General features: G+C 42.6%; 1 protein-coding gene across 1 annotated transcript in view; it reads left to right on the plus strand.

Annotated features, from left to right (window-relative positions):
- Positions 1-22,905, plus strand: part of SERINC5 (serine incorporator 5) — a 109,254-nt gene that overhangs the window by 27,826 nt on the left and 58,523 nt on the right. The window contains exon 2 of the mRNA XM_081280315.1: positions 19,562-19,729. Coding sequence (XP_081136441.1) covers positions 19,562-19,729 — 168 coding nt within the window. The remainder of the gene's footprint in view (positions 1-19,561; positions 19,730-22,905) is intronic.

A 22,905-nucleotide genomic window follows, 5' to 3' on the forward strand; every position in this document is an offset into this window, starting at 1 on the left:
GAGACAGAAAGGGGTTGGGGTCCCAATATCCCCTTCAAGGGCATGTCCCCAAAGATCTAACTTCCTTCCACCAGGCCCCACTTCCTAAAAGTTCCCACAGTAGTACTTTAGCTGGGGACAAAGACTTTAGTATGTAGGCCTTTGGTGGACATTGAAAATCCAAACTATAATTGTTATATTGTGTGCATGTACAAATATGTGGCAACAGATCCCATCATTATATACAACTATAATGCACTAATAAAAATAGTAGAAGAAAAAAATTCAAACTATAGCAGCAGTTGTTGGAAGAATGAAATTAATCCATGCCAAAAACCAAGGACCCTACCTGGTACCTATATGCAATGCAATTTTCCATTGCTTAAAAAATTATTATTCCTATCACTGTGGCACATTACTGGGTTTCCTGAAGCTGTAGCCATGTTCTTACATCTGGAGATCAGCACTGGCCATCAGTAAGGGCAGGTGAGGTGCAGCATTCAGTATGTTCTTCTGACTGCTTCAGGCCTTACGTGCATGGACCTGCTGTAGGGTCTCTTTGAAATGTCTTTTGACCTTTCTAAATGGTGATAGGGGGAGCTGGAGATATAGTTCAGTTGGTAGAGTGCCTGCCTCACATGCACAAAGCCCTGGGTTCAGTCCCCAGAACCACAAAAACAAAAAACAAAAACTAAATGGAGATAGGTGGACAATGGATCGAACACTGGTATTCTGATGTGCATTGGACATCTGATGAAGATTGTTGTTGGGATCCCGATGGGTTTTGGAATCAGAGATCTGGATTCTGGTTTTTCCCAAAGCAACTTCTATAATGTCATTTAACCTCTCCATGTTAAGGTTTCCTTATCTGAAACAAGGTGGTTGTGATGCTCACGTCATAAGGTTCTTTTGAAGATTTATTTTAAGAATGAAAACGCCTTAGTGTAGAGCCTTGATAATAGAAAAAATGTTCAAGACTGGCAGGTAACTATTATTTTAATGAGTGCTGAGTGACTAAGACACTCCCATCTTTAATTTTTGGTGTTTTAATGGAAGTATAACGTATAATTCTCTGCCTTCTTACCTTGTTGAACTTATTGCAGGAGTTTGACACCGTGAAGTTAGGGCTGAGACTCTAGGCATTGTTTTGTCTCTGGGGTTTGCTTGCTGCCCTTGTGAAAGTATATTACATGTGAAAGTATGTGCATGTGAAAGTATATTACACGTGCATGCAGAATAGCACTGAGCTTTCAAGGTAGTATCAAGGAAGTAAAGCTGTTGACTTTGTCTTTTCTAGTGTTCCTGCTCTCTGTCAGCATCATATAGATTTTTGCTGCTCATTCCTCTTATTCCTGCAAGATGTTGCATTAGAAAGAAAAGAATGAGTTCTAAAAAGTAACGTACCTGACCTTGCTTCACATTTATCTCTACAATGGAAAAATAATGGGAATAATGCTTGCCTATTGAGTAGGGTGAATATAAGAATAGTATGAGAGGGAGCTTGTGAAAGTGTTGAAGTGTTATAACAACAATTAACATCATAAAGTAGTGGCAAGAAATGGACTTATGGTAGAGGTTAATGATAACAGCATAGAGTTGTGATGAACATTAAATTCTCTAATATAGAAAAGTAATCCAGAATATGGAAGGTGTATGATAGCTACTCCACAATTTTTGTGTTTGTATAAGCTTGGCAGTGGCTGTTGCTTCTGTAATTGTTTTATGCTATTGCCTATTTTACCCTGTTTTCTACTTTTCCCCAGTTTCTCCACTGGCTTCTTTGCAAAGACTGGTCGTAAGCTAAAATGCCTGTCCATCAAGTACTCTTACTTTCTAGTGAGTGGAAATTGTACCATCAAAAGTTCAGCCTTTGGGCTTCCATCTGTTTCTGGCCATGGTGATAAATAACCAGCCTCTTCTCCAGAAAGGCTTCCTTGAAAGTCATTCTGGATACCTAAGAGTGCCAGAAATTTAGCCTGTAAAATTGTCTTCATTAACTTAACAAATCTTAGTCTTTGTAAAGCATGATGCTCCTTTCTGTGTACTATGAGAAAGTTAGAGGTAGAATTAGATAATGATTTTATATTGATGTTATATAAAATCCCATGCATGTTTGTTTATGAAAAAAGCTAAATATCATTTATTTCCTAATTTTCTATTAATATTTGTGATATGTAACTAACATCTACCTATGTATAATTAGAAGCAGATGGTGAAGGCTTAAGGAAAATTGTGGGATTAAGAAATGAAAATAAATACTGTGGGGTTGGGCTCCAAATTCCTCAATAGGACACCCATAGCACAAGAGTTAATAACTAGAATCAACAAATGGGACTTACTCAAACTAAAAAGTTTTTTCTCAGCAAAAGAAACAATAAGAGAGGTAAATAGGGAGCTTACATCCTGGGAACAAATCTTTACTCCTCACACTTCAGATAGAGCCCTAATATCCAGAGTATACAAAGAACTCAAAAAATTAGACAATAAGATAACAAATAACCCAATCAACAAATGGGCCAAGGACCTGAACAGACACTTCTCAGAGGAGGACATACAATCAATCAACAAGTACATGAAAAAATGCTCACCATCTCTAGCAGTCAGAGAAATGCAAATCAAAACCACCCTAAGATACCATCTCACTCCAGTAAGATTGGCAGCCATTCTGAAGTCAAACAACAACAAGTGCTGGCGAGGATGTGGGGAAAAGGGTACACTTGGACATTGCTGGTGGGACTGCAAATTGGTGTAGCCAATTTGGAAAGCAGTATGGAGATTTCTTGGAAAGCTGGGAATGGAACCACCATTTGACCCAGCTATCCCCCTTCTCGGTCTATTCCCTAAAGACCTAAAAACAGCATGCTACAGGGACACTGCTACATCGATGTTCATAGCAACACAATTCACAATAGCAAGACTGTGGAACCAACCTAGATGCCCTTCAATAGACGAATGGATAAAAAAAAATGTGGCATTTATACACAATGGAGTATTACTCTGCATTAAAAAATGACAAAATCATAGAATTTGGAGGGAAATGGATGGCATTAGAGCAGATTATGCTAAGTGAAGCTAGCCAATCCCTAAAAAACAAATGCCAAATGTTTTCTTTGATATAAGGAGAGTAACTAAGAACAGAGTTGGGAGGAAGAGCATGAGAAGAAGATTAACATTAAACAGGGACGAGAGGTGGGAGGGAAAAGGAGAGAGAAGGGAAATTGCATGGAAATGGTAGGAGACCCTCAGGGTTATACAAGAGGAAGTGAGGGGAAAGGGAAAAAAAACAAGGGGGAGAAATGAATTATAGTAGATGGGGTAGAGAGAGAAGATGGGAGGGGAGGGGAGGGGAGGGGGGATAGTAGAGGATAGGAAAGGCAGCAGAATACAACAGACACTAGTATAGCAATATGTAAAACAGTGGATGTGTAACTGATGTGATTCTGCAATCTGTATACGGGGTAAAAATGGGAGTTCATAACCCACTTGAATCAAAGTGTGAAATATGATATGTCAAGAGCTATGTAATGTTTTGAACAACCAACAATAAAAATTAAAAAAAAAAGAAATGAAAATAAAACTATTATGTGCATTTTAAAATGTAGCTTTTATTATTATTCAGGTATGGTGAGGTCAGCAGATCAGGACGCAACTGTGATGAAAGATAGTTTGTTCCTCACAGGTTCCATATGAAGAGCAGACCACATCACACAGGGTCACAAAGGAAAGTGGCAGGTCAGGCTGGAGGCAGAGTGAGTCAGAGGAAAGGATTGGCCTTTTTTTGTGGTTTCAATGGGGGGGCCAGGTAAGCAGTTCAGGTTCAGCTAGATTGAATAACCTCAGAATTCTTTGGGGTGTAGATGCTGCCTGGAGTGACTGGGGCAGAGTATGTTGCCTTCTTGAGGGTAGACAGGTCCTTGGCAGGATTGGGGTCTGGCTTGGTTAGTTGCATCTGGAAAATGTTCTTACAAGGGAATAGTTTTCTTTCTCCAGAAATTAGCTAGCCTTGGAAAGGGGCAGCTTTTCCTGGGCCAACGACAGGGCCTCAGATTGTGGAGCATTAAGAATGTAGGAAATAGTAACTGCATTACGTTTTGTTCTTGTGGATAAGGAGAAAACAGCCCTGATTGATTTCAGTGGTGAAACTCTTGGTTTAGAATGATGACATGTGGATCTGGAACAAGGAGCTTTCTAGATGTAAGAACTCCCCCGTTGGAGTTGGTAAGGCCAAAAATCAGAGTAGAAATCTTCTGGTCCAGAAAAAAAGAAAGAATAAAAACTAAAATGCCTATTTAATTTACTACACTATACTGTTCATTTTACTTATAAAATGCATTCTATTGGTGTATACTAAAGAGTAAGAGGAGGACTGGGGATATAGTTCAGAGGTGGAATGTTTGCCTAGCATGCATGAGGCCCTAAATTCAATCCCTAATACTACAAAAAATAAAAATAAAAAAGAAAGAAAGAAAGAAAGAAAGAGAGAAAGAGAGAGAGAAAGAAGAAAGAAAATATTCTGGCTTAGTAGTAGAGTGCATCCCTCGTATGTACAAGGTTCTGAGTTTCATCCCCATCACCAAAAAAAAGTAAAAGGAGCTGGGCAAAAATCAAAGATCATCAGAAGAAAAATATAAATAGCTTGAATAAAAATGGCACTGATTTGACATGAGGAAACACCTTGCTGTACTATCTTTCCTGAAGAACCACCACATTACAAAGCAACTGGCCTGGGGAAATAGCTCAGTTGGTAGAGTGCCTGTCTTGCATGCACAAGGGCCTGGGTTCAATCCCCAGCACCAAAAAAACAAAAAAAAACAAAACAAAAACAAAAACAAAAACACAACCCCACAAGCAACCAAGGATGAGCTACTTTGCAAGGTTATTTCTCATAGCAGTGGGACAAAGTTTTGTTGAAGCACCATCTCCGGTCACCTCTCATCAGTGTGGGCAAGTCCAGTGTTGCAAGGAGATAAAAATTTGTGCCATGTTGGCTCCTGAACAGAGCTCTACTCTGTAAGAACACAACCGGATCACACGAGGACCAATCCAAAATTTTGGATTTTTTTTATCTTTTGAAATTAATATTTTGTATAATTTTCTTATAATTTAAAAAAAATTACAAAATTTTCTGGGTGCATGCCTGTAATTCCCCAACTCAGGAGGCTGAAGCAGGAGGGTCGCAAGTTCAAGACCAGCCTCAGCAGCTTGGTGAGACCCTGCCTCAAAATAAAAAAAATAAATAAAAAAGACTAGAGGTGTAGCTCAGTGGTAAATTGCCCCTGGGTTCTTTACCAAAAGAAAAGAGAAAAAAGGAAAAACAAAAACAAAAACAACATGTCAACAATTTAGTAAATGCTCCCTGCCCACCTCCCCAGTGGGGAATTGATCTTAGAACCTCACACAGTGGTAGGGCATGTGCTCTACCATGAAGCTACTCCACCCCCTGAAATTCATGCTTAATGTTAAAACCTTGGAAACTAGGGCAAGGAAAAGAACAGAAAGGTCATCTAACATCCCACAATCATGATTATTTAGTGTATTTCTCTTTCACAAGTATGCCCTTTAGCACTTTTTCTATGTTACATGAAAGACATCTTTTTCAGGGATTGTGTGTTAGTCTGTCATAATTTCCATATTTTGTTATGTTGAAATAGTGTTTGATCTCACTGGAAACTTATTTTCATTGCTGTCACTGAAGGGGCCTTCTGAGTAAAGACGTAGGTATGTAGCTTGTCATCATTTAAATGAAGTTTTTAAGCCGGGCGCGGTAGCCAATGCCTGTAATCCCAGCGGCTTGGAAGGCTGAGGCAGGAGGATCGCGAGTTCAAAGCCAGCCTCAGCAACCTAGTTAGGTCCTAAGCAACTTAGTGAGACCCTGTCTCTAAATAAAATATTAAAAAGGGCTGAGGATGTGGCTCAGGTAAAGTGCCACTGGGTTCAATCTCGGGTACCAAAAAAAAAAAGATGAAGAAGAAAAATGCTGTCTTAATTTTTTATAGTCCTGGGGATTGAACCCAGGCCTTGTGCATAAGGGGCAAATGGCAAATACTTTACCACTGAGCTATGCCCCCAGATCAACATAGGACTGTTTAAAGGTGCAGTTTGAACACAAACCTGTGCCTGCTGTTGGTCTGGTTTCAGATGACCACCTGGGGGAATTTCTGGCTCCCTCGATGCCCATGCTGCTGGCCTGTGAGCCATACTTGAAGTGTATGCACTAAGTGTAATTTAGGATGCACTGCCAGGTTTCTGTTCCTGAGACTAAAAGGCTCAGGGGTTACTCCAGTTGAACTGGGCTAACTGGGCTGTGCAAAATAACCACACAAGAGACACAAATACCTTTTTCTTTGGGGTCGCTGTGACGGTTCCTCTGACCTTAAAGGTCCACAGGAAGAGAGCGAGAGCTGACCCCTTTTATTGAGGAGAAGCTATTCAAATGAGGCAAGGGGTCAGGTTTCAGGGGGCTGAGTCTGTCTTCATGATGTCTACTGTCGGTAGGTTGACTGACACCTGGGTAGGCCATACTCAAGGGCACGGTAAGAGAAGGGGACACACACAAGGGACTTCCATGGAAGATTCTATCCTAAACAGGGCAAGGGATTATATTACAAAGGAACAGATGAGCATAGCTTCATCCATGGGGCTATAGGACGACATAGTCACTTGAACCCTAGAAGAGTGGGGTAGTCTAGCAGCATGGATGCCTGACGCCACATGGCCCAGCAGGGGAGTTAACTCAGTCAAGTGCGAGGTTGGTCTCCCACAATGCACCAAGCACTCTCTGCTTCTTCTATGAAGCAGTCCCTGCTTTTGTTCTGAACTATGTATACGGGGACCCTTTCTGCTTCCTGGCTTCATCCCTCATCCAGGCATTCAAGACTCTGGCTCTTCCCAGTGGCCTTTGCATACCCACACACTTAGCAAACCTCTGTCCTGTTCACCCCAGCAAGCTCCTCAAGTTTCCCAGGACCCTCCACCTATCAACACCACTACCACAAATCAGGAGCCCACTTTATTTATTTATTTATTTATTTATTTTTTATTTACCTCCGACTTTGTTACCTCCATCCACCCAGGACCCTGTCTGGGAGCTCAGGTCTAGTGCTGTTTCCTTCTCTTCCATGGAGGGTGGTGGCTCCCACTTCAGAGGCACCATGGCTCAAACTTGTCTTGACCCACCCTGGCTCTCCACTTTGGACTCTGTGAACACCAAGGCCTTGGATTTCCCTGGGAGAAGGAAGGAAGGGCGAGACAGATTCAGGGCCTTCAAAGGAGCCCTGTTTGTTCAGTCCAACATCACTCCACCCAGCGACTGGAGAAATGCTAGGTTTGACTGAACAAATAATAGTAATTAAGATCATTTCCTGAACTGCCTACCCCTTGGGCCTGTTTACCTTGCAGCCCAATAATAGTTCATTTAGGGTATATGTTAGCCTTGCTTTGAGGCCTTTTGTTTGATTCTGATGATGGGGTGCTGGCCTTTACAGTACAGGGCTGACAAGAGCTGTCCCTTTGTAATTTCAAAAAGTAGAGGGAACACCACTCCCAGCGTAATCAGGTGGCTTGTTTGATGAAAAAGAAGTGCTTCAGGGGAGACCTCTCTTTAGACCCCCACGCTTGCTTGTGTTGCCTAATGAGTAAGAAGCAGGAAAGTGAAGGTCAGAAGAGCATTGTGCAGTGGGGGGAGAGCATATGAGGTCATTTTCATTTCAGTTGGTGTTATGATGAAAGTATGATTTCTGGCCTCGAGGCTACCCTGGAACTTGATTGCCTCAGCCTACTGAGTCACTGGGAATTCAGGCATGTGCCACTGCAGCCCGCTGTGGACCCTTTTGCAATGTATTTTGGGGTACTGGGGATTTAACCCAGGGACATGTTATCACTGAGCTATATCCCCAGACCTTTTTATTTTATTTTAAAAATTTTCAAATGAGGTCTTTCTAAGTTGCTTAGGGTCTTGCCAAGTTGCTGAGGCTGGTCTTGAACTTGCAATCCTCCTGCCACAACCTCCCAAGTCACTGGGATTATAGGCATGTGCTGCTGTGTCCCGCACTTCAGTGCATTTTCTCAAGTTGGGGGCCCAGGGGAAATTGCACTCACATGGTAGTTCTCTGCCTATTGGTACTTGGAGGCAGCACATATCTGAATCAGTTGAGGATGTTGGGATTGTGAGCCATCTGGCTTTAGAAAGATGACCTGGTTCAGAAGTGGGTAGAGGGTGCTGAAAAAAATCTACTGGGTATCTGGGCAGTGCTTCACTGCAGAAAAACCAATGAACTTTTTCTTGGTAAATAGAGTACACCTATTTATTTATTCCTTAAAGTGGGAGAGGGAGATAAATTTCAAGGATGAAAGAAGAGAGCTAGGAAGAAGCCTTCCTCAAGTCTTGAGGGACTGATGGAAGGTAAAATTAACTGTGAGAAAGTGTTTTCTCAGCTGTCAGAAATCAGTACAGCTGTTACTTTGGCTCTAAGAAAAAGCTGTCTAACAGAGCCTTTCATGTACCCCCAGCCTCTCATCCAGAAGGGGAGGGAGCTAGAGGGGCAAGGGTGACTCTGTAGGAGGTTACTGTGGGCCTTTCTCTCCCTTTGTCCTTCCAGAGCCCCTGCTCCTGCCTCTGAGCGCCGACACCATCCAGTACAGTGATGGTTTTTCAAAGCAGAGATCTGAAGTCTGACTCTTCTTTTTCCAATTTGCTTTTATTCATGTATTACCTTCATGTTGTCATTTTGTGAATCCAAAAAAGTAGGATTATATGGAATCCTCTGATTGTCCTGGACACCCCAATGTAGGTGAAATATGTGCAGGCTTCTCCAAACCTAGAGGTAATTTACTACTGAGCTACATCCCTAGCCCTTTATTTTTTTATTTTTTTATTTTGAGACAGGGTTTCACTAAGTTTCCAAAGCTTGCCTTGAACTTGGGATCTTCCTGTCTCAACCTTCTGAGTAGCTGGGATTATAGATGTGTGTGCCACTGTGCCGGTGAGGCTGACCTTCTTGGAAGAGAAATGACTTTGTCACTTGGCAGTGGTCAGATGCATTATTTTGAATAGTGACCCCCTTCTGTGGCATAGGGAAGGAAAGTGGCCAGTAGTTGATCTTGAATATGTGTTGTGAGGGGGGTGCAGAGGAGCGATGTGGTGGGACATTTTCTGCAGTCTGCTTTTCAGGTGGGGGAAGGGAGGGAGGTGCATCAGGAGTGGGCACTGATCATGGCACAGCCTTAACTGTACAAGGGCACTTGGTTTTGTGTCCACTCTGGGGTTAGTGTGTTGTGTCCCAGATTTTCGTTTTAACTATGTTGTGATGGAAACCTTTCAAAACCTGCTACTTAGACGCTGCCTTCTTACTAGGGTCACCATAGCATCTTTTAAACCTATTTGCCATGACTTCTCACTTAGTTGTCTTGAATGTCTATTAATGTATTGTAGATAATGAAGCGTGGAACACAGAGGCTGAGTTATTGGCCTGTTCTCCTTCCAGACTGCTGAGTTGTTTGTACCAGTGTAGTTTTTGCTTGCCCACCAACGCTTGCCACTAGAGTTGTCCTTGAACCAAATCACCTCACCTTTCTGAGCCTCAGTTCTCACTTTATGGCAATGAGGACTGGACAAGATCAGAGGTTTTTGATCTTTTTGATCTAACTAGACATGCCCCAGTTTGAGTTGAATTTTCTGGATGCTGAATTAGATTAAAATCCACTAGAATTTGAGCTTTATGAGGGTACTACTAGCTCCTCAAGCCAGCCCTGCTCACTAAGAAGTTTTGGATAAACATTTGCCATATGAATATTTAACTACCTTTATAGCATTACAGTATAGCTCATTCATGTCTCATACACTGGAGTTGTGTGTAGAATTTTGTTTGGTAGAGAAAGGAGTGTATCCCTGCTAAATCTGTGTCACTGTGGCTCTCCTGAGCTCAGAGGTCCTCCCTGCCCCAGATCTCTGAGAGTAGTGAAATGAGCTCATTTCTGTTCCCCAACTCAGAACATAGTTTTGCCTCTTGTTGGCTCTGTGGCCCTACCATCCGTCTGTAAAGCACTCTGTGGCTTGGCAGGGCTTGGGGATTGGGCTGGCATCAGGCACCTCTTGGAAAGGGTTTGCCAGATTTCTCCATTGCAGCATAATCTCCATGACACAATGAGGCAAATTTTGGGTTTAGTGTTTCAGTAGCTGCCAGTTGATAAGCTGTTATTTATAAAGTAGAACAAGAAGATTCCACTCTTGCTCTTTTATGAGAATATTTTTGAATTTTTCCTTTTCTTTAGTTTCTTTTTCTTCTTCTCCTCTTCCTTTTTCCTTCCTTCTTTCTCTCCCCCCACTTCTTTATGTGTGTGTGTGTGTTGTGGTATGGTGCTAGGGAGCTCCACCACTAAGATACACCCCCAGACTTTTTTGCACCACTGCACCTGGCCATGGTTTCATTATCTTACACCCCTTTCCTCTAGAAATTGAGCCTGACTCTTCTTTTGCTGCCCTGTTCTGCTGAGGGTCTTTGCTTCTTCAGAAGGTACAAATAGCCTGGTTGTTTCCTTAGTGGAAATAAAGGTACAAAGACAGCTTTAGTTTGAGCATTTGACAGGCATTTTTACACACACAGAAGGGCCTTTCTCAAATTGCTGGGATACTCCTTTGGGTTCAGACCTGGGTTCAAACTAGGTCATAAACCCAGGCAGGCTGATTCAGTAGCTCTTGCTCTTAACCCTTAAATCAGTGATCCTTAACTGTGGAACAGTTGTCTGGAGATATTTTTGATTGTCAGGAGTTGCAGAGGAGTAGCTAGTTGATACTGGCATCTAGCCGGAACGGGCCAGGGACACTGCTAACCATTTCACAGTGAGCCCCCAGGATAATGCACTGTCCATCTCCATTGTCAGAAGTGCTTGGTTTGAGAAACCTTGATCAAAGGATTTTCCTCCCAGGAATACTGGTTTTCTTTTGAGCCCTCTGAACAAGGTGGAGTTTACTTTTAACCTTAAATTGTACAGATTCTATCAACCTACTAAAATATATAGTGGTCCTCTGTTTTGTGGGGAGAATATGACACAAGAGCCACAGTAGGTGCCTCAAACCCTGGATACTATCAAACCCCGTGTAGACATTGTTTTTTCATATATGTACATTTGACAAGGTCTAGTTTATAAATTAGGCACAGTAAAAGATAAACATCAATAAGTAATAATAAAATAGTTCACCATAACAGCTATGTCTTTTCATTAGTATTTTGCAATAAAGGAAAGTATGTTTATATCCCCCAAACTAAAATAGAGCAATTATAACAATGTACTATAATAAAAGTTATTTACAACTTATGAATTGTTTATTTCTGGAGTTTTCCACTTAATGTTTTCAAACCTTGATGAACTGAGAGTAACTGAAGGCATGGGAAGCGAAACCACAGATAAAGAGGGACCGTATCAAGTGTGGTATTTTTATAATTATACAAGTAGAGAGGGTGAGGTGATGGAACCATCAATGGAAAGACTCCAACTGCCGTCTGAGAGCAGAGAACCTGATAAACATCCTTTTGGTTCTGAGAGTAACCCTAACCTCGTGAGAAAGAGGCTCCCAAAAAAGAAGAGCAGCTCTGCCCAAGGCCCCGTAGTAAGTAACCTAAAGCTGGTCACAGCCCATCCTTGCCCAGTTCAGACTTGGCTCCAATGGCTCGGGGTACCAAGTTGATGCTCGACTTCACTTTTTCTGAAACACTGTTGAGGGTGGGAACTAGCATGTTCTAGAACATGGAAATCTGTGTGAGAAATAATCATTTTCTAGTGCGCAGTATAGCAGGAATTTTCTTTTTTTAATGACTCAATTACAGTAATAGTTCACTCTGGCTGTGTTTTACCAGTGGAGTAGCTGATGTCGGCTTCATTTACTCTCTGGCTGATTCATTTCACAAATATTTGAGTGCTTACCACCTACGAGATGGGAGAGGAATGCTGTTTGGTTTTCTTCCCAAACAGAAACTTGTGGTCATGTTTTTCTAATTATAAGATATGTGCATGTTTCAGAGCTTGGGAAATACACAACAGCATTATCACTCAATCCTACAGTTCCCCTAACTACTGTTCATACGTTGGTATATCCTTCTAGATTGTTTTTTTGTTGTTGTTATTGCTGATCTATGACGGTTATATTTTTAGCCCAAATGCTGTTGTCTGAAGTGTGGAACACAGAGGCTGAGTTCTATTGTGTTGTTAACTGTTTTCAGTTGATACTACATGGACATCTTTTCATGGCAGTTAGTTTTCCTGTGTAACCAGAAAAATCATTTTAATGAGTGGATTAAATTGTATAAGATGAATCTATCGTAATTTAAGAGATCAGTACTCTCTTTGTTGAATATTTAGGTTTTCTTTCTCATCTCAAACATGTAGATGGCTATATATGTTATGTATGTATCATACATATAAATATATATATATATATATATATATATATATATATATATATATATACACACACACACATATGTAACATGTGTATATTTGTTTTCTTTCTTAGTAAAGCTGGAAAAAAGGTCTCTGGTTACTTCTGCATTTCCAGGAATGAACACGACACATAGGAGGCAAGCTGTAAAATAAATACTGGCTGAATGAGTGAATGGATTGGTTATTTCACAGGATTAGGAACTGGTTTTGTTGTTGTTTGGGGGGGGAAGGGTCTTGCTATGTTGCTCAGGCTAGCTTTAAACTTGGCAATCCTCCTGCTTCAGAGGAACTGGGCTTTTAATATGGGGCAAGGTTTGGGAGTGAGGCAGGGAGCTTGGTGCTTGGGTGCTTGAGCTGCTTGGGAAACAGCTCTGTAGAAATCATTCAGGACCCTGCGGCCAGAAGTTGCATGGGAGACATAAAGGGGCACAGAAGGACAATAACTTGAGATATTTTGACTGCTTACTCTATGCACAGGGGAGGAAAGACAAACTGCTGCTTTCCTTTTGTTTCTTCCTCTCAGCACAGCCAGCTTCCCTTCTGGAGGAAGCCAAGGATTAGGGCTGGTTTCAGACCAGTGTGACCCGTCCTGTTCACCCTCGTAAGCCAGCAGGAAGTGGGTCAGAGTGGCAAAATCTGCCAGGTTTAAATCTTGGCTCTCCCACTTACTAGCCCTGTGACCTTAAGTTGCCTTACCTCTGAGTCCTGGTCTCATCTCTGTTAAACAGTGGTGATAATAATGGGTAACAGTAATAGTCGTTGAGATTAATACGTGTTAGCTATTGTTAGCTAATATGCCTAAGGATTAAGTAAGCTTCAAAAGGCTGCCCTATATTTGTTGGTGTGGCATAAATTTGCTATAAATCCCAGATAAGCCAACTCCCTAACACATGTATACATGTTATTCTCTATAGCACAGTCAGTCATCTTGTGAATCCAGATCTTCCTGCAGCTGCCCTGGTTGTAGTGAGACTCTTCTATTGAAAGAGAGATTTTTGTTCTTGGTCTAGCTTTTAAGTCCCATCACTCCATTGCCTTACTGTTGGTCAAGTATGGTCCCTGGCACCATGATGGTGAGAGTTGCTATTGTCTGACATGCTCACCCCCATCTTCTCACCCTCTAGTGGGATAAGCTCTGTATAACCTTAGTAGGAAACTGTTTCTGAACATGGGGTGAGGAGAAATGAGCTGCAGAATGCTGGTTGTGGGGTCCAGAATTTCAGTGAACATTGCTGTTTAAGCAGAATAAATTGTTCATTTCCTCTCTGCTGAACACAGGGTCTCAAAGGTAATTCTAATATCTTGAAGGAGCAGGAAGAGAAGTGGGCCCTGGCACAGTCTGGGTGACATTGTATATTACTGAAAGATACAGAATCCAAATATAGGATATAGAGCATTATCTCAGTTTAGTTTTATGTCTTTGATCTTTTTCTTTGATTTTCTTGATATTGCAGAATCCCTATCATGCCCAGGAACATCTGAATTTGCTTCTAGCAGCTTGAGTACCTTTGATAGTTTTGAGGACTTTCTCTGATTCCACTTTCTGCCATTTATCAAGGAGCAGTATTGTCATTTTCATAGTTAACAAAAATCTTTTATGTGTTTCCTCAGCTTTGCTAGGGCTCCTGTGCTCACAGAAGTCAGGAAAAGGGACTGAAGAAAGGGTAGTGTTGGATTTAAGGATGTCTTTCCTTTGACGGTTTGGATTTGGTTTAGACACATAGGCCATCTTAGCTATCCAGAACCATTAAAGAGTATGTCTTATAGCAGCTCAATTCACAATAGCTAAACCAACCTAGGGGACCCTCAACAGATGAATGGATAAAGAAAATGTGGTACATATACACAGTGGGATATTACTCCTCTTTTTTTTTTTTTTTTTTTTTTTAGAGAGGAAAGGGGGGAGAGAGAGAGAGAGAGAGAGAGAGAGAGAGAGAGAATTTATTTATTTATTTTAGTTCTCGGCGGACACAATATCTTTGTTGGTATGTGGTGCTGAGGATCGAACCCGGGCCGCACGCATGCCAGGCAAGCGCGCCACATCCCCAGCCCGGGATATTACTCTTCTTTAAAGAAGAATGAAATTATGGCATTTGCCTATAAATGGATGGAGCTGGAGAATATCATGCTAAGAGAAATAAGCCTATTTCAAAGAACCAAAGGCCAAATGTTTTCTCTGATATGCAGATGCTAATTCAAGGGTGGGGGGCTAGGTAAGAATAGAGGTACTTTGGATTAGGCAGATGGGAGTAAAAGGAGTGGGGGGATGGGTGTAGGGATGATAGTAGAATGAATTGGACATCATTACCATATCTGCATATATGATCACACGACCCGTGTAATCCTACATCATGTACAACCAGAAGAATGAGAAGTTATACTCCATTTATGTAGGACGTGTCAAAATGCATTCTATTGTCATGTATAACTAATTAGAACAAATTTTAAAAAAAAGAGTATGTCTTTCAGAATAGGTGTCTCTCACATTGCTGAGGGCTTTATCCTCCCATAAACCCAAGCACTAAAACTAAAAATATGGTCCATGTTTGGGATCATTTTTCTTGTGATAGATGCATCGTTTGCGTTCTTAAGTGGAGTGGAAGGGACCGTGTTGCCTGGGCCATTATCATGAATGTGAGTCACTGCACCACTGTGTGTGACAGGATACCATGCAGCACCTGGGGATGTCTGAAAGGCTTTCATGTTCTCTGTTTGTGAGCTCTTGCTGCTTTTCCTTTGATCCATTTTTCTCTCCAGCTTTGGGGTTGACTCAGCCTGCTTTCCAACCACCATGGTTTTCAGCATCTAAAACTTTATGGCTGACAGGGATATCCTGTTACCTCTTGCAGAGAGATGAGAATGTGGCACAGATGCCATCACTCTACCCGTTCTTCTGGGAGTAGCACTCATTGGTCATTGCATGTTCCCTTTTGAGGTGTTCAGCCTTAGAATCCTCTTTATCATAGAGTTCCAGGCAGCCACTGGTGTCAGGAGGATGTCAGATGAAATCCGCTCACCTACTGTCCACTGTCTACCTGGGCTCCTTCCAATTACAGGTGAGGAAAGCCAGGACCCAGAGCCACCTGGAGGAGAGTTCTGGTTCTCAGATGGTGCTCTTACGTGCTGTGGGCTTCAGAACCCTGGTAATTAGGCCATTGGAACTGTGGTTCCTACACTTGAGAGGGGAGAGAAGGGCTCTTATGAGTAAGATACAAGTTGTGCACGTGTTCGTGCTTATTCTGTGCATCCGTTTGGCTTTCTTCCTGATTCTTTGCTAGTTCCAGTTGGGGGTGTTGCCATCTGGGAATTCTAGGTAAGGAGAGTATTGTGCTTTTTAACTTAACAGAAGTACCTGAAGTCAGTACTAACCTTGGCTCGTTGTTCTGTGAGCAGTTCTGCACAGGCCTCCCTCAGACCTTGGAAGAAGGATCTGTGCCAAGGCCAGTGGAGAGGCCAGGGAGGGAGACGGGACGGTTTTCATGGAATGTGTGTGTGTGCTGTGGGGGCTGTTCCTAGGAGAAGGAGAAAAGCTGTGAGGGAGAGGCCCGGCCTCAGGTAGTGAGCTCCCAGCTTATCTTCTCATTTTGACCCTTTGCCCAGGCAAAGACAAAGCACCTTTTATTTATGAAAGCCTTTCTGTTCATGCTGTTGCTATGTCTAATGAACAGCAGAAGTGAGGGTGGGAAAGGGCTCTTTGAAGGCAAGATTTTTCTTTTTAATGTTTGGGGGAGGGGATGGTTCTTTAGAAAGAGAGAAAATCACATAAGTCCATACAACATTTGCAAATGCTTTTGTAGCAAAATCTTTAAACTTCGTTGCTTTCCTCAAGTAGTTAGATTTCTTTTTTATTTTTATTTTTCTAATTTTAAGAGTAATATGTGCATGTGGTAAATACTCAAAACAGGAGAACAGAGCAGTGATAAGTAGGTGTCTCCTTTCCCTCCACACATCTAGGCTCACTCTACAGGTAATTAGCCTTAGCAAGTGGTCTTATGTCTCCATATGTGCTCCACATGCAATTGGCTGGGGCTGTCCTAACAAAATATCACCATCCATGTGGCTAACAGCAGAAATTTAATCTCTCACTTCATGTAGGATTAGGGACCACCCCAATGAGATTATTTAACCTTAATTACCCCCTTGAAAGACCCTATTTCCAATATACTCTCATTGTGAGATACTAGGTGTTTATATCTCACCGTAAGAATTTTGAGGGGCCATAATTCAGCCCATAATATGGACATACTGTGTGTGTGTGTGTGTGTGTGTGTGTGTGTGTGTGTGTTTGTTACTGAGGATTGAACCTAGGGCTCTACCTCTGAGCTACACTCCCCCAGTCCTTTTTATTTGAGGGAGAGTCTTGCTAAGTTGTCCAGGTTGTCCTTGAGCTTGCTGTCCTCCTGCTTCAGCCTCCCAAGCAGCTGTGATTACAGGCATGTGCCACTGTGCCCAACTCCGATTTACTCTTTTAAATAACATTCCATTATGAAGATAGCCCATAATTCATTTAACCTCAGCCCCTGTATAGCTGGACCATAAGGCTTTTCCCAGTGTTTGTGTCTAAATCCCTGTACTCTTGTGGAAATGTTCTAGAAGGATTTTAAGCATAGCTCTTTAAAGAGATTGTCTGACTCCCTTTTGAGTATAGAATAATTTCTCATGGGAAAGGAGAGAGTGCAGTATCTAATACTGTTTGTGATTTGATGCTGGTGAGAAAGTCAGAGTGCAGGGCACCATTCATGCCTTGGGCCCCAGGAAATGGAATCCTCAGCCACTTTGAGGAGTGTCAGTGTCATGGCTTTACTGAACATTATTTGGTCATCATCCATTTGTTGAGCCACTATGGACAGGCATTGTTTGGCTCATTTAAAAAAAAAAAGGCTTTATTTTTTTTAGAGAAGTTTTAGGTTTACAACAAAAGCAAGCAGAAGATACAGAGATCTCTCGTGTTCACCCTGCTCCTACACATGTACAACCTCATCCACTATCATCAACACTCCCAGCAGAGGAACACATTCATGGCATCTGGTGAACCTACATTGGCATGTCTTCATCACCCAAAGCCCATAGTTTACACAAGGTTCTACATTTACTTGTTTTTTAAGACTTGGCTTGTTCTACAAAAGGCTTATGCCCTCTGGAACCAGGGACAATAAGATGCTGTCTCTTCTTTTCAACTTTGTGACAGTCCTAGAGTTAGCCTGGCCAGAAATTGATGTTTCCAGTTTTAAAGGTGAAGATCAGTTGGGGTGAGTGACATGCTGAGGGTAATAAGCTGTAAGTGGTAGGGGTCATAGTTGTGTTCTTCTAGAAGCAAGTCAGGGCTGTGAGAGTTTCCTAGAATGCCAACCTAATTATCTATTTCACAGATGTTGTTTTGAATTTCTATCTGGTGGGTTTAGCTTAAGGTAATGTGTTTGTTCCCTTGGTTGTTGGCAGAGTTTACTTTGAAAAATAACTTTTGGGCTAGTAAAGAAAGTCTCTGGGCTGGAGATATAGCACAGTTGGTAGTGCGTTTGCCTCCCATGCACAAGGCCCTGGGCTCAATCCCCAGCACCACACACACACACACACACACACACACACACACACACAAAAGTATCTTTTTATTTTAATGTATATATATTTTACAGATGGACACAATACCTTTATTTTGTTTTTATTTATTTTTATGTGGTGCTGAGGATTGAACCTAGAGCCTTACACATGGGAGGCAAGTGCTCTACCAATGAGCCACAACCCCAGCCCCAGAAGTATCTTATTGAATTGTAACATATGGAATGTGTATATATATGTACACGTATACACATAACATTAATGGGCTTTTATTTTATTTGTTTATATGCAGTGCTGAGAACTGAACCCAGTGCCTCACGCATCATAGGCAAGCACTCTTCCACTGAGCCACAGCCCCCTGCCCACCATATGCATCATGTGTATACAGTTGGTCCCTTGAGCTTCAAGTTGCACATTCCCATTATGTTCTGTAGAGGTGGGTGGCTGAAAGCATAGCCTTTCCCATCCTGGTGGGTCCCTGGGTGCACATACAGTTCTTTCTTAGGCTCTGGATTTAGGCAGACCATGCTCTTGGGCCCCTCTTCTTGCTTTTCATGTTCTTTCTACCCTACTTTATCCTTTTTATGGTTCTTGACCTCTTTTCTTGCTCTTAGCTGATCCCCCAACTCTGTTTTCTCTAAGTGTAATGTTTTCTCTAACTGTGCCTTCCTGTTTATTACTGGCCATCTCCCAAGCCATTAATGCTTCTCAGTAAAGACAATATCAGATCAGTTCTGGTGGAAGCTCTGACTCACACTAAATTCGTCTGCACACCCTGTAGGCAGGTGTCTAGAAAGAATGGTCATCTTGGAGCTTGAAAGGTTGACCTGCAGAAGGCTGGGATGAACATGGTTTTAAAGTGATGGCTCAATATATGACACTAAGTGTCCTCCAGCTTAATTCAGCCCTGACACTTACTACCCAGAGTTAGTGCAGACCCCTCAAATTAAGAGCTCAGTCCCACAACACCAATTGCAAATTTAGGTTTTCTGTATTCTGACTGGCTGGCTATAATAGGGGTTTCCACTAGCCCACCTTGGGTTTCCTGGAACAGCTCACAGAACTCGGGAAAGTTCTTTCTTATGTTTACTGGTTTATTATAAAGAATACAAGGAACAGCCAGGTAAAAGGGTACATAAGGGTGAGGTCCAGAAAGGCCCAAGCCCAGGAGCATCTGTGCCTATGGGATTGGGGCACACCACCCTCCCAGCACATGGATGCGTTCACCAACCTAGCCTCTCTGAATCCCATGGATTAGGGTGTTCATGGAGATGCCATTCTATAGGTATGATTAAATCATGGAACTTTTGGTGTTTAACTCAATTTACATTTCCCCTCCCCAGGCATGGGTTAGGGAGCTGAACTTTCCAGTCCACTAAGCCACAGAGCAGATTTCTTCTGCCCCTACCCTAAAATACCCAGGGGCTCACCAAGAGTCACCTCATTAGCACAGACTCGCCTCCTCCAACACTCTGGAAATCCAAGGGGTTTTAGAAGCTCTTATGCTAGGATCCTGGGATGAAGACCAAATATGTATTTCTTATTCCGTCACAGTATCACGCTCTGAGAGGATGTCTGTGCTCTTTTCTAGTTGGCCTGCTGCTGTGGGCCTGCAGGCTGCTCCCTCTGCTGCGGCTGCTGCCCCAAGGTGCGACAGTCACGGACCACCCGCTTCATGTACGCACTGTACTTCATCCTGGTCGTCTGCCTCTGCTGCATGATGATGTCACCCACCGTGGCTAAGCAGATGGAGGAGCACGTAAGTTTGCCTGTCTTCAGCTCTTGATCCTGCTGCTGTCTGCAGGCGTTCGGAAAACATGATTTAGAGGACGGGATCCCATCCCCATGTGGTTTGGGGTACAGTTGTTCTTCCTGAACCTTCCTGAAGCCTTCCCAGCCAAGCAGGCCAACATTAACAGCTTGGTCTTTAGGAGTGGGCTGGAGTAGTCTGATGCATATGGTGGAAAATGTTTATATCAGAGGACTGAGTGTTTTGTCTTTGCTTTGTTTATATCTGTTCCTGGTGAAATATACAGGCTTCTCTTGTAGACATGTGTACTTTTCCCTTGTCATAAGGATGACTGCCAGTATTTCAAGTAGCAGCTGCTATAAACAGTTCTTAATGGGAGGGAGGATACAGCTTAGATAGGTCCACAGATAATAGGGAGTGGGCTCTGGGATGATTTTTAACCTTTCTGGGCAGATCACTTGTTGGCTGGTGTCTCCAGGGGTGAACGATAGATTGCAGTCATTTTTTGCGCCTTGTGTACTGAAGTAGGCCTGGCATGTGATGCTCGTGGAGGCGCACGTCAGGCCTCTTCTTGGAATTTCCCCTGTGACCCCACAGTAGGCTCTGGATTAGATTCTGGGGGAGTGTGGTGGGATCCTCAAGGAAGCTCAATAACACCCTTCTTCCTCTGCTAGGTTCTGAACTAGTTGATAAATAAAAGAGATTAGATGCCAAACATCACCTTCATTCCTTATAAAGTGATGTGATACAGTGTGGCTTGTATCCGCCGTGAGGTGGGTTTCTTCCTACTGAGCCCCTACATGAGTCGTACCCAGCTGGGCTCCGTCAGCAGGGAGCAGGGCAGAATTCATCTGCCAGAGCACAGGCCGCCAGAGAGAAGGCGACTCTCAGCCCATGCGAAGTGGGAGAGAAAAGACTAGACGTCCAAAGCCCATTTTCCTGTGGAAACTCACATTCAGCGCGGTGTTCTCTGGGCGCTGACCAGTGAGGAGGTGGAGAGAGGCCTGGAACAGGCTCTGATGGCACCAGCTCCATGTGAAGATGCCTCACAAGGAGCAACTCCTGAGGAAGCGGGGACTGCGACTGCTCTAAATGCACTCAATTACTTCAAAACAACCATCTTCTTTCTTTCATTATTTTATTTTTTTCCTCTTTGTGGTGCTGCAAATGGAACCTAGCACCTCCTGCGTGCTAGATAAGCATTTTATCACTGAGCTACATCCCCAGCCCAAAACACCATTTTCTTAAAAGCATTTGGCATGTTCTCATCCATTAGTTAGAGGAGATCTTTTTGAAGCTCTTTCTTGGGTGAGACACTCTTAATTGTTGTATGGCATTGGGTGTAGTAGAAACTAATGCCAAAACCTGTGAAGTATGGATACTCTGATTGCTTTAAACTTACAACTCAATGAGGCACTGGAATGGGAGCATTCAAACGAGGAAGGAAACCTGTCCTTTGGAAGAGAAGATGGGGAGTCTTCCATGGCCTAAAACAAGGCAGAACTTTCATCCAGAAAGGCTGGATGAAATACAGTGGAAGTTTAGAGGCAGGGAGGCTAAGACCTGAGGCCGCCCCATGGGTCACTGCCAGGTTTTGCTCTGTGTTGGTGTGTTTGCTTCCTGCTCTCCTGTTTCATCAGGGTTTAACCTTGTATGCAAGAAGTTGGAGAATTGGTATACCACAAGGGTAGATTTGAGCTCTTAATCTCCTATTTACTACTTCTGTTTTTCCAGGAGCATAATGTTCTTTTAAAATTCAATAAGCAGTGGCTTGATGATCCCTTGTGGTCCCGTGGTGGGAACTCTGTGTCCCAGATGTCTGTGGCATGATTCCTGCTCTTCAAAAGTTTTCAGTCCTGGTGGAATTAAGCCTGGAATCCAAGTGACAAAATCTGTCACTGTACAAACATATAGTGTCTCTTAGAAGTGAATTTGTCAGAAATATTGCTACTGGAAGGCAGAGGTCATTTGTGAGCCATAGGTATGTGTTTTAGAACATAAATTTCATAATGATTTTAATACCTGATTATGCCTTCCAAATAAATCACCCTATGACACAGTCCCTAACAACTCCAGCCAGTTATCTGTGCAGGAGATGTTACCTGGTTTTGTTGGGAAAGGCTTCATGGAGGAAGTGGCTTGTATGGACTATGATAAGTATTTATTTAAATATTCATTTATTCTAATTTGTTATACACAATGGCAGAATGCAATTCATTTCATATTACACATACAATTTTTCAAGTCACTGAATGTATATAAAGTATTTTCACACCATTCGTGCCTTCATACATGTACTTAAGGTAATGATGTCTAACTCACTCCACCATCATTCCTACCCCCTTGCCCCCTCCCATCCCCTCCCTCCCCTTTGCCCTATCTAAAGTTCCTCCATTCCTCCCAAGCTCCCATTCCCATCAACATTATGAGTCACCATCCTCATATCAAAGAAAACATTGGCCTTTGGTTTTTTGGAATTGGCTTACTTCACTTAGCATTATATTATCCAACTCCATCCATTTAGGTATTTTAAGAGCTAGTAATTATTGGGTAATACTATGTGCCAGGTTTTATTTCAAGCATTTTATCTTTGTCTTCTCCTTTACCCCCAGTAACTGGCCTTAACAGTAGCTGCTGTTATGCTTCCTGTTCTAGAGATAAGGAAACTGAAGCACTTGGTCGTTTGAGCTCCTTGAGCCTGGTCTCCAGCTACTAGGTGGTAGACTTGGGATTTAGAAGTTGGTCTGAATGTGTTCTTAGCTCTGGACTGTGTAGCTTGAGAGGAGGAAGAACACAGCCAGGGCATGTATAGAGGGACCAGCAAGAATAAGAATAACAGAAGGTCAAATGACCAAACCTTGCAGGAATTTCAGTGCTAAGGTAAAGTGTTTGAATGTGATCTGGTGACAAATGAAAGCCATTGTAGATTCTTGAGCAGGAGGCCATCATCATTGAAATGGAGAGATTTAAGGAGGTGAGCTCCACATGGTGTGTGTGAGGTAGTTTGGGGTCAGAGACCAGATGGAGGGAGAGAGGAAGGGAAGGGGCAGCCCTAATGCCTCCCAGTGGCTTTTGTAGACACTTCTTTGCCTCACCCCTAAATACACCTATTAAAGTGGTTTGGCTGAGCTTCATACATAAGGGGTGAGGTCCCTGTGGGCAAAACTCACCCCGTTTCCATCTTT

This window comes from Spermophilus citellus (assembly GCF_964194105.1).
Source record: "Spermophilus citellus genome assembly, chromosome: 1".
Classification (NCBI taxonomy): domain Eukaryota; kingdom Metazoa; phylum Chordata; class Mammalia; order Rodentia; family Sciuridae; genus Spermophilus; species Spermophilus citellus.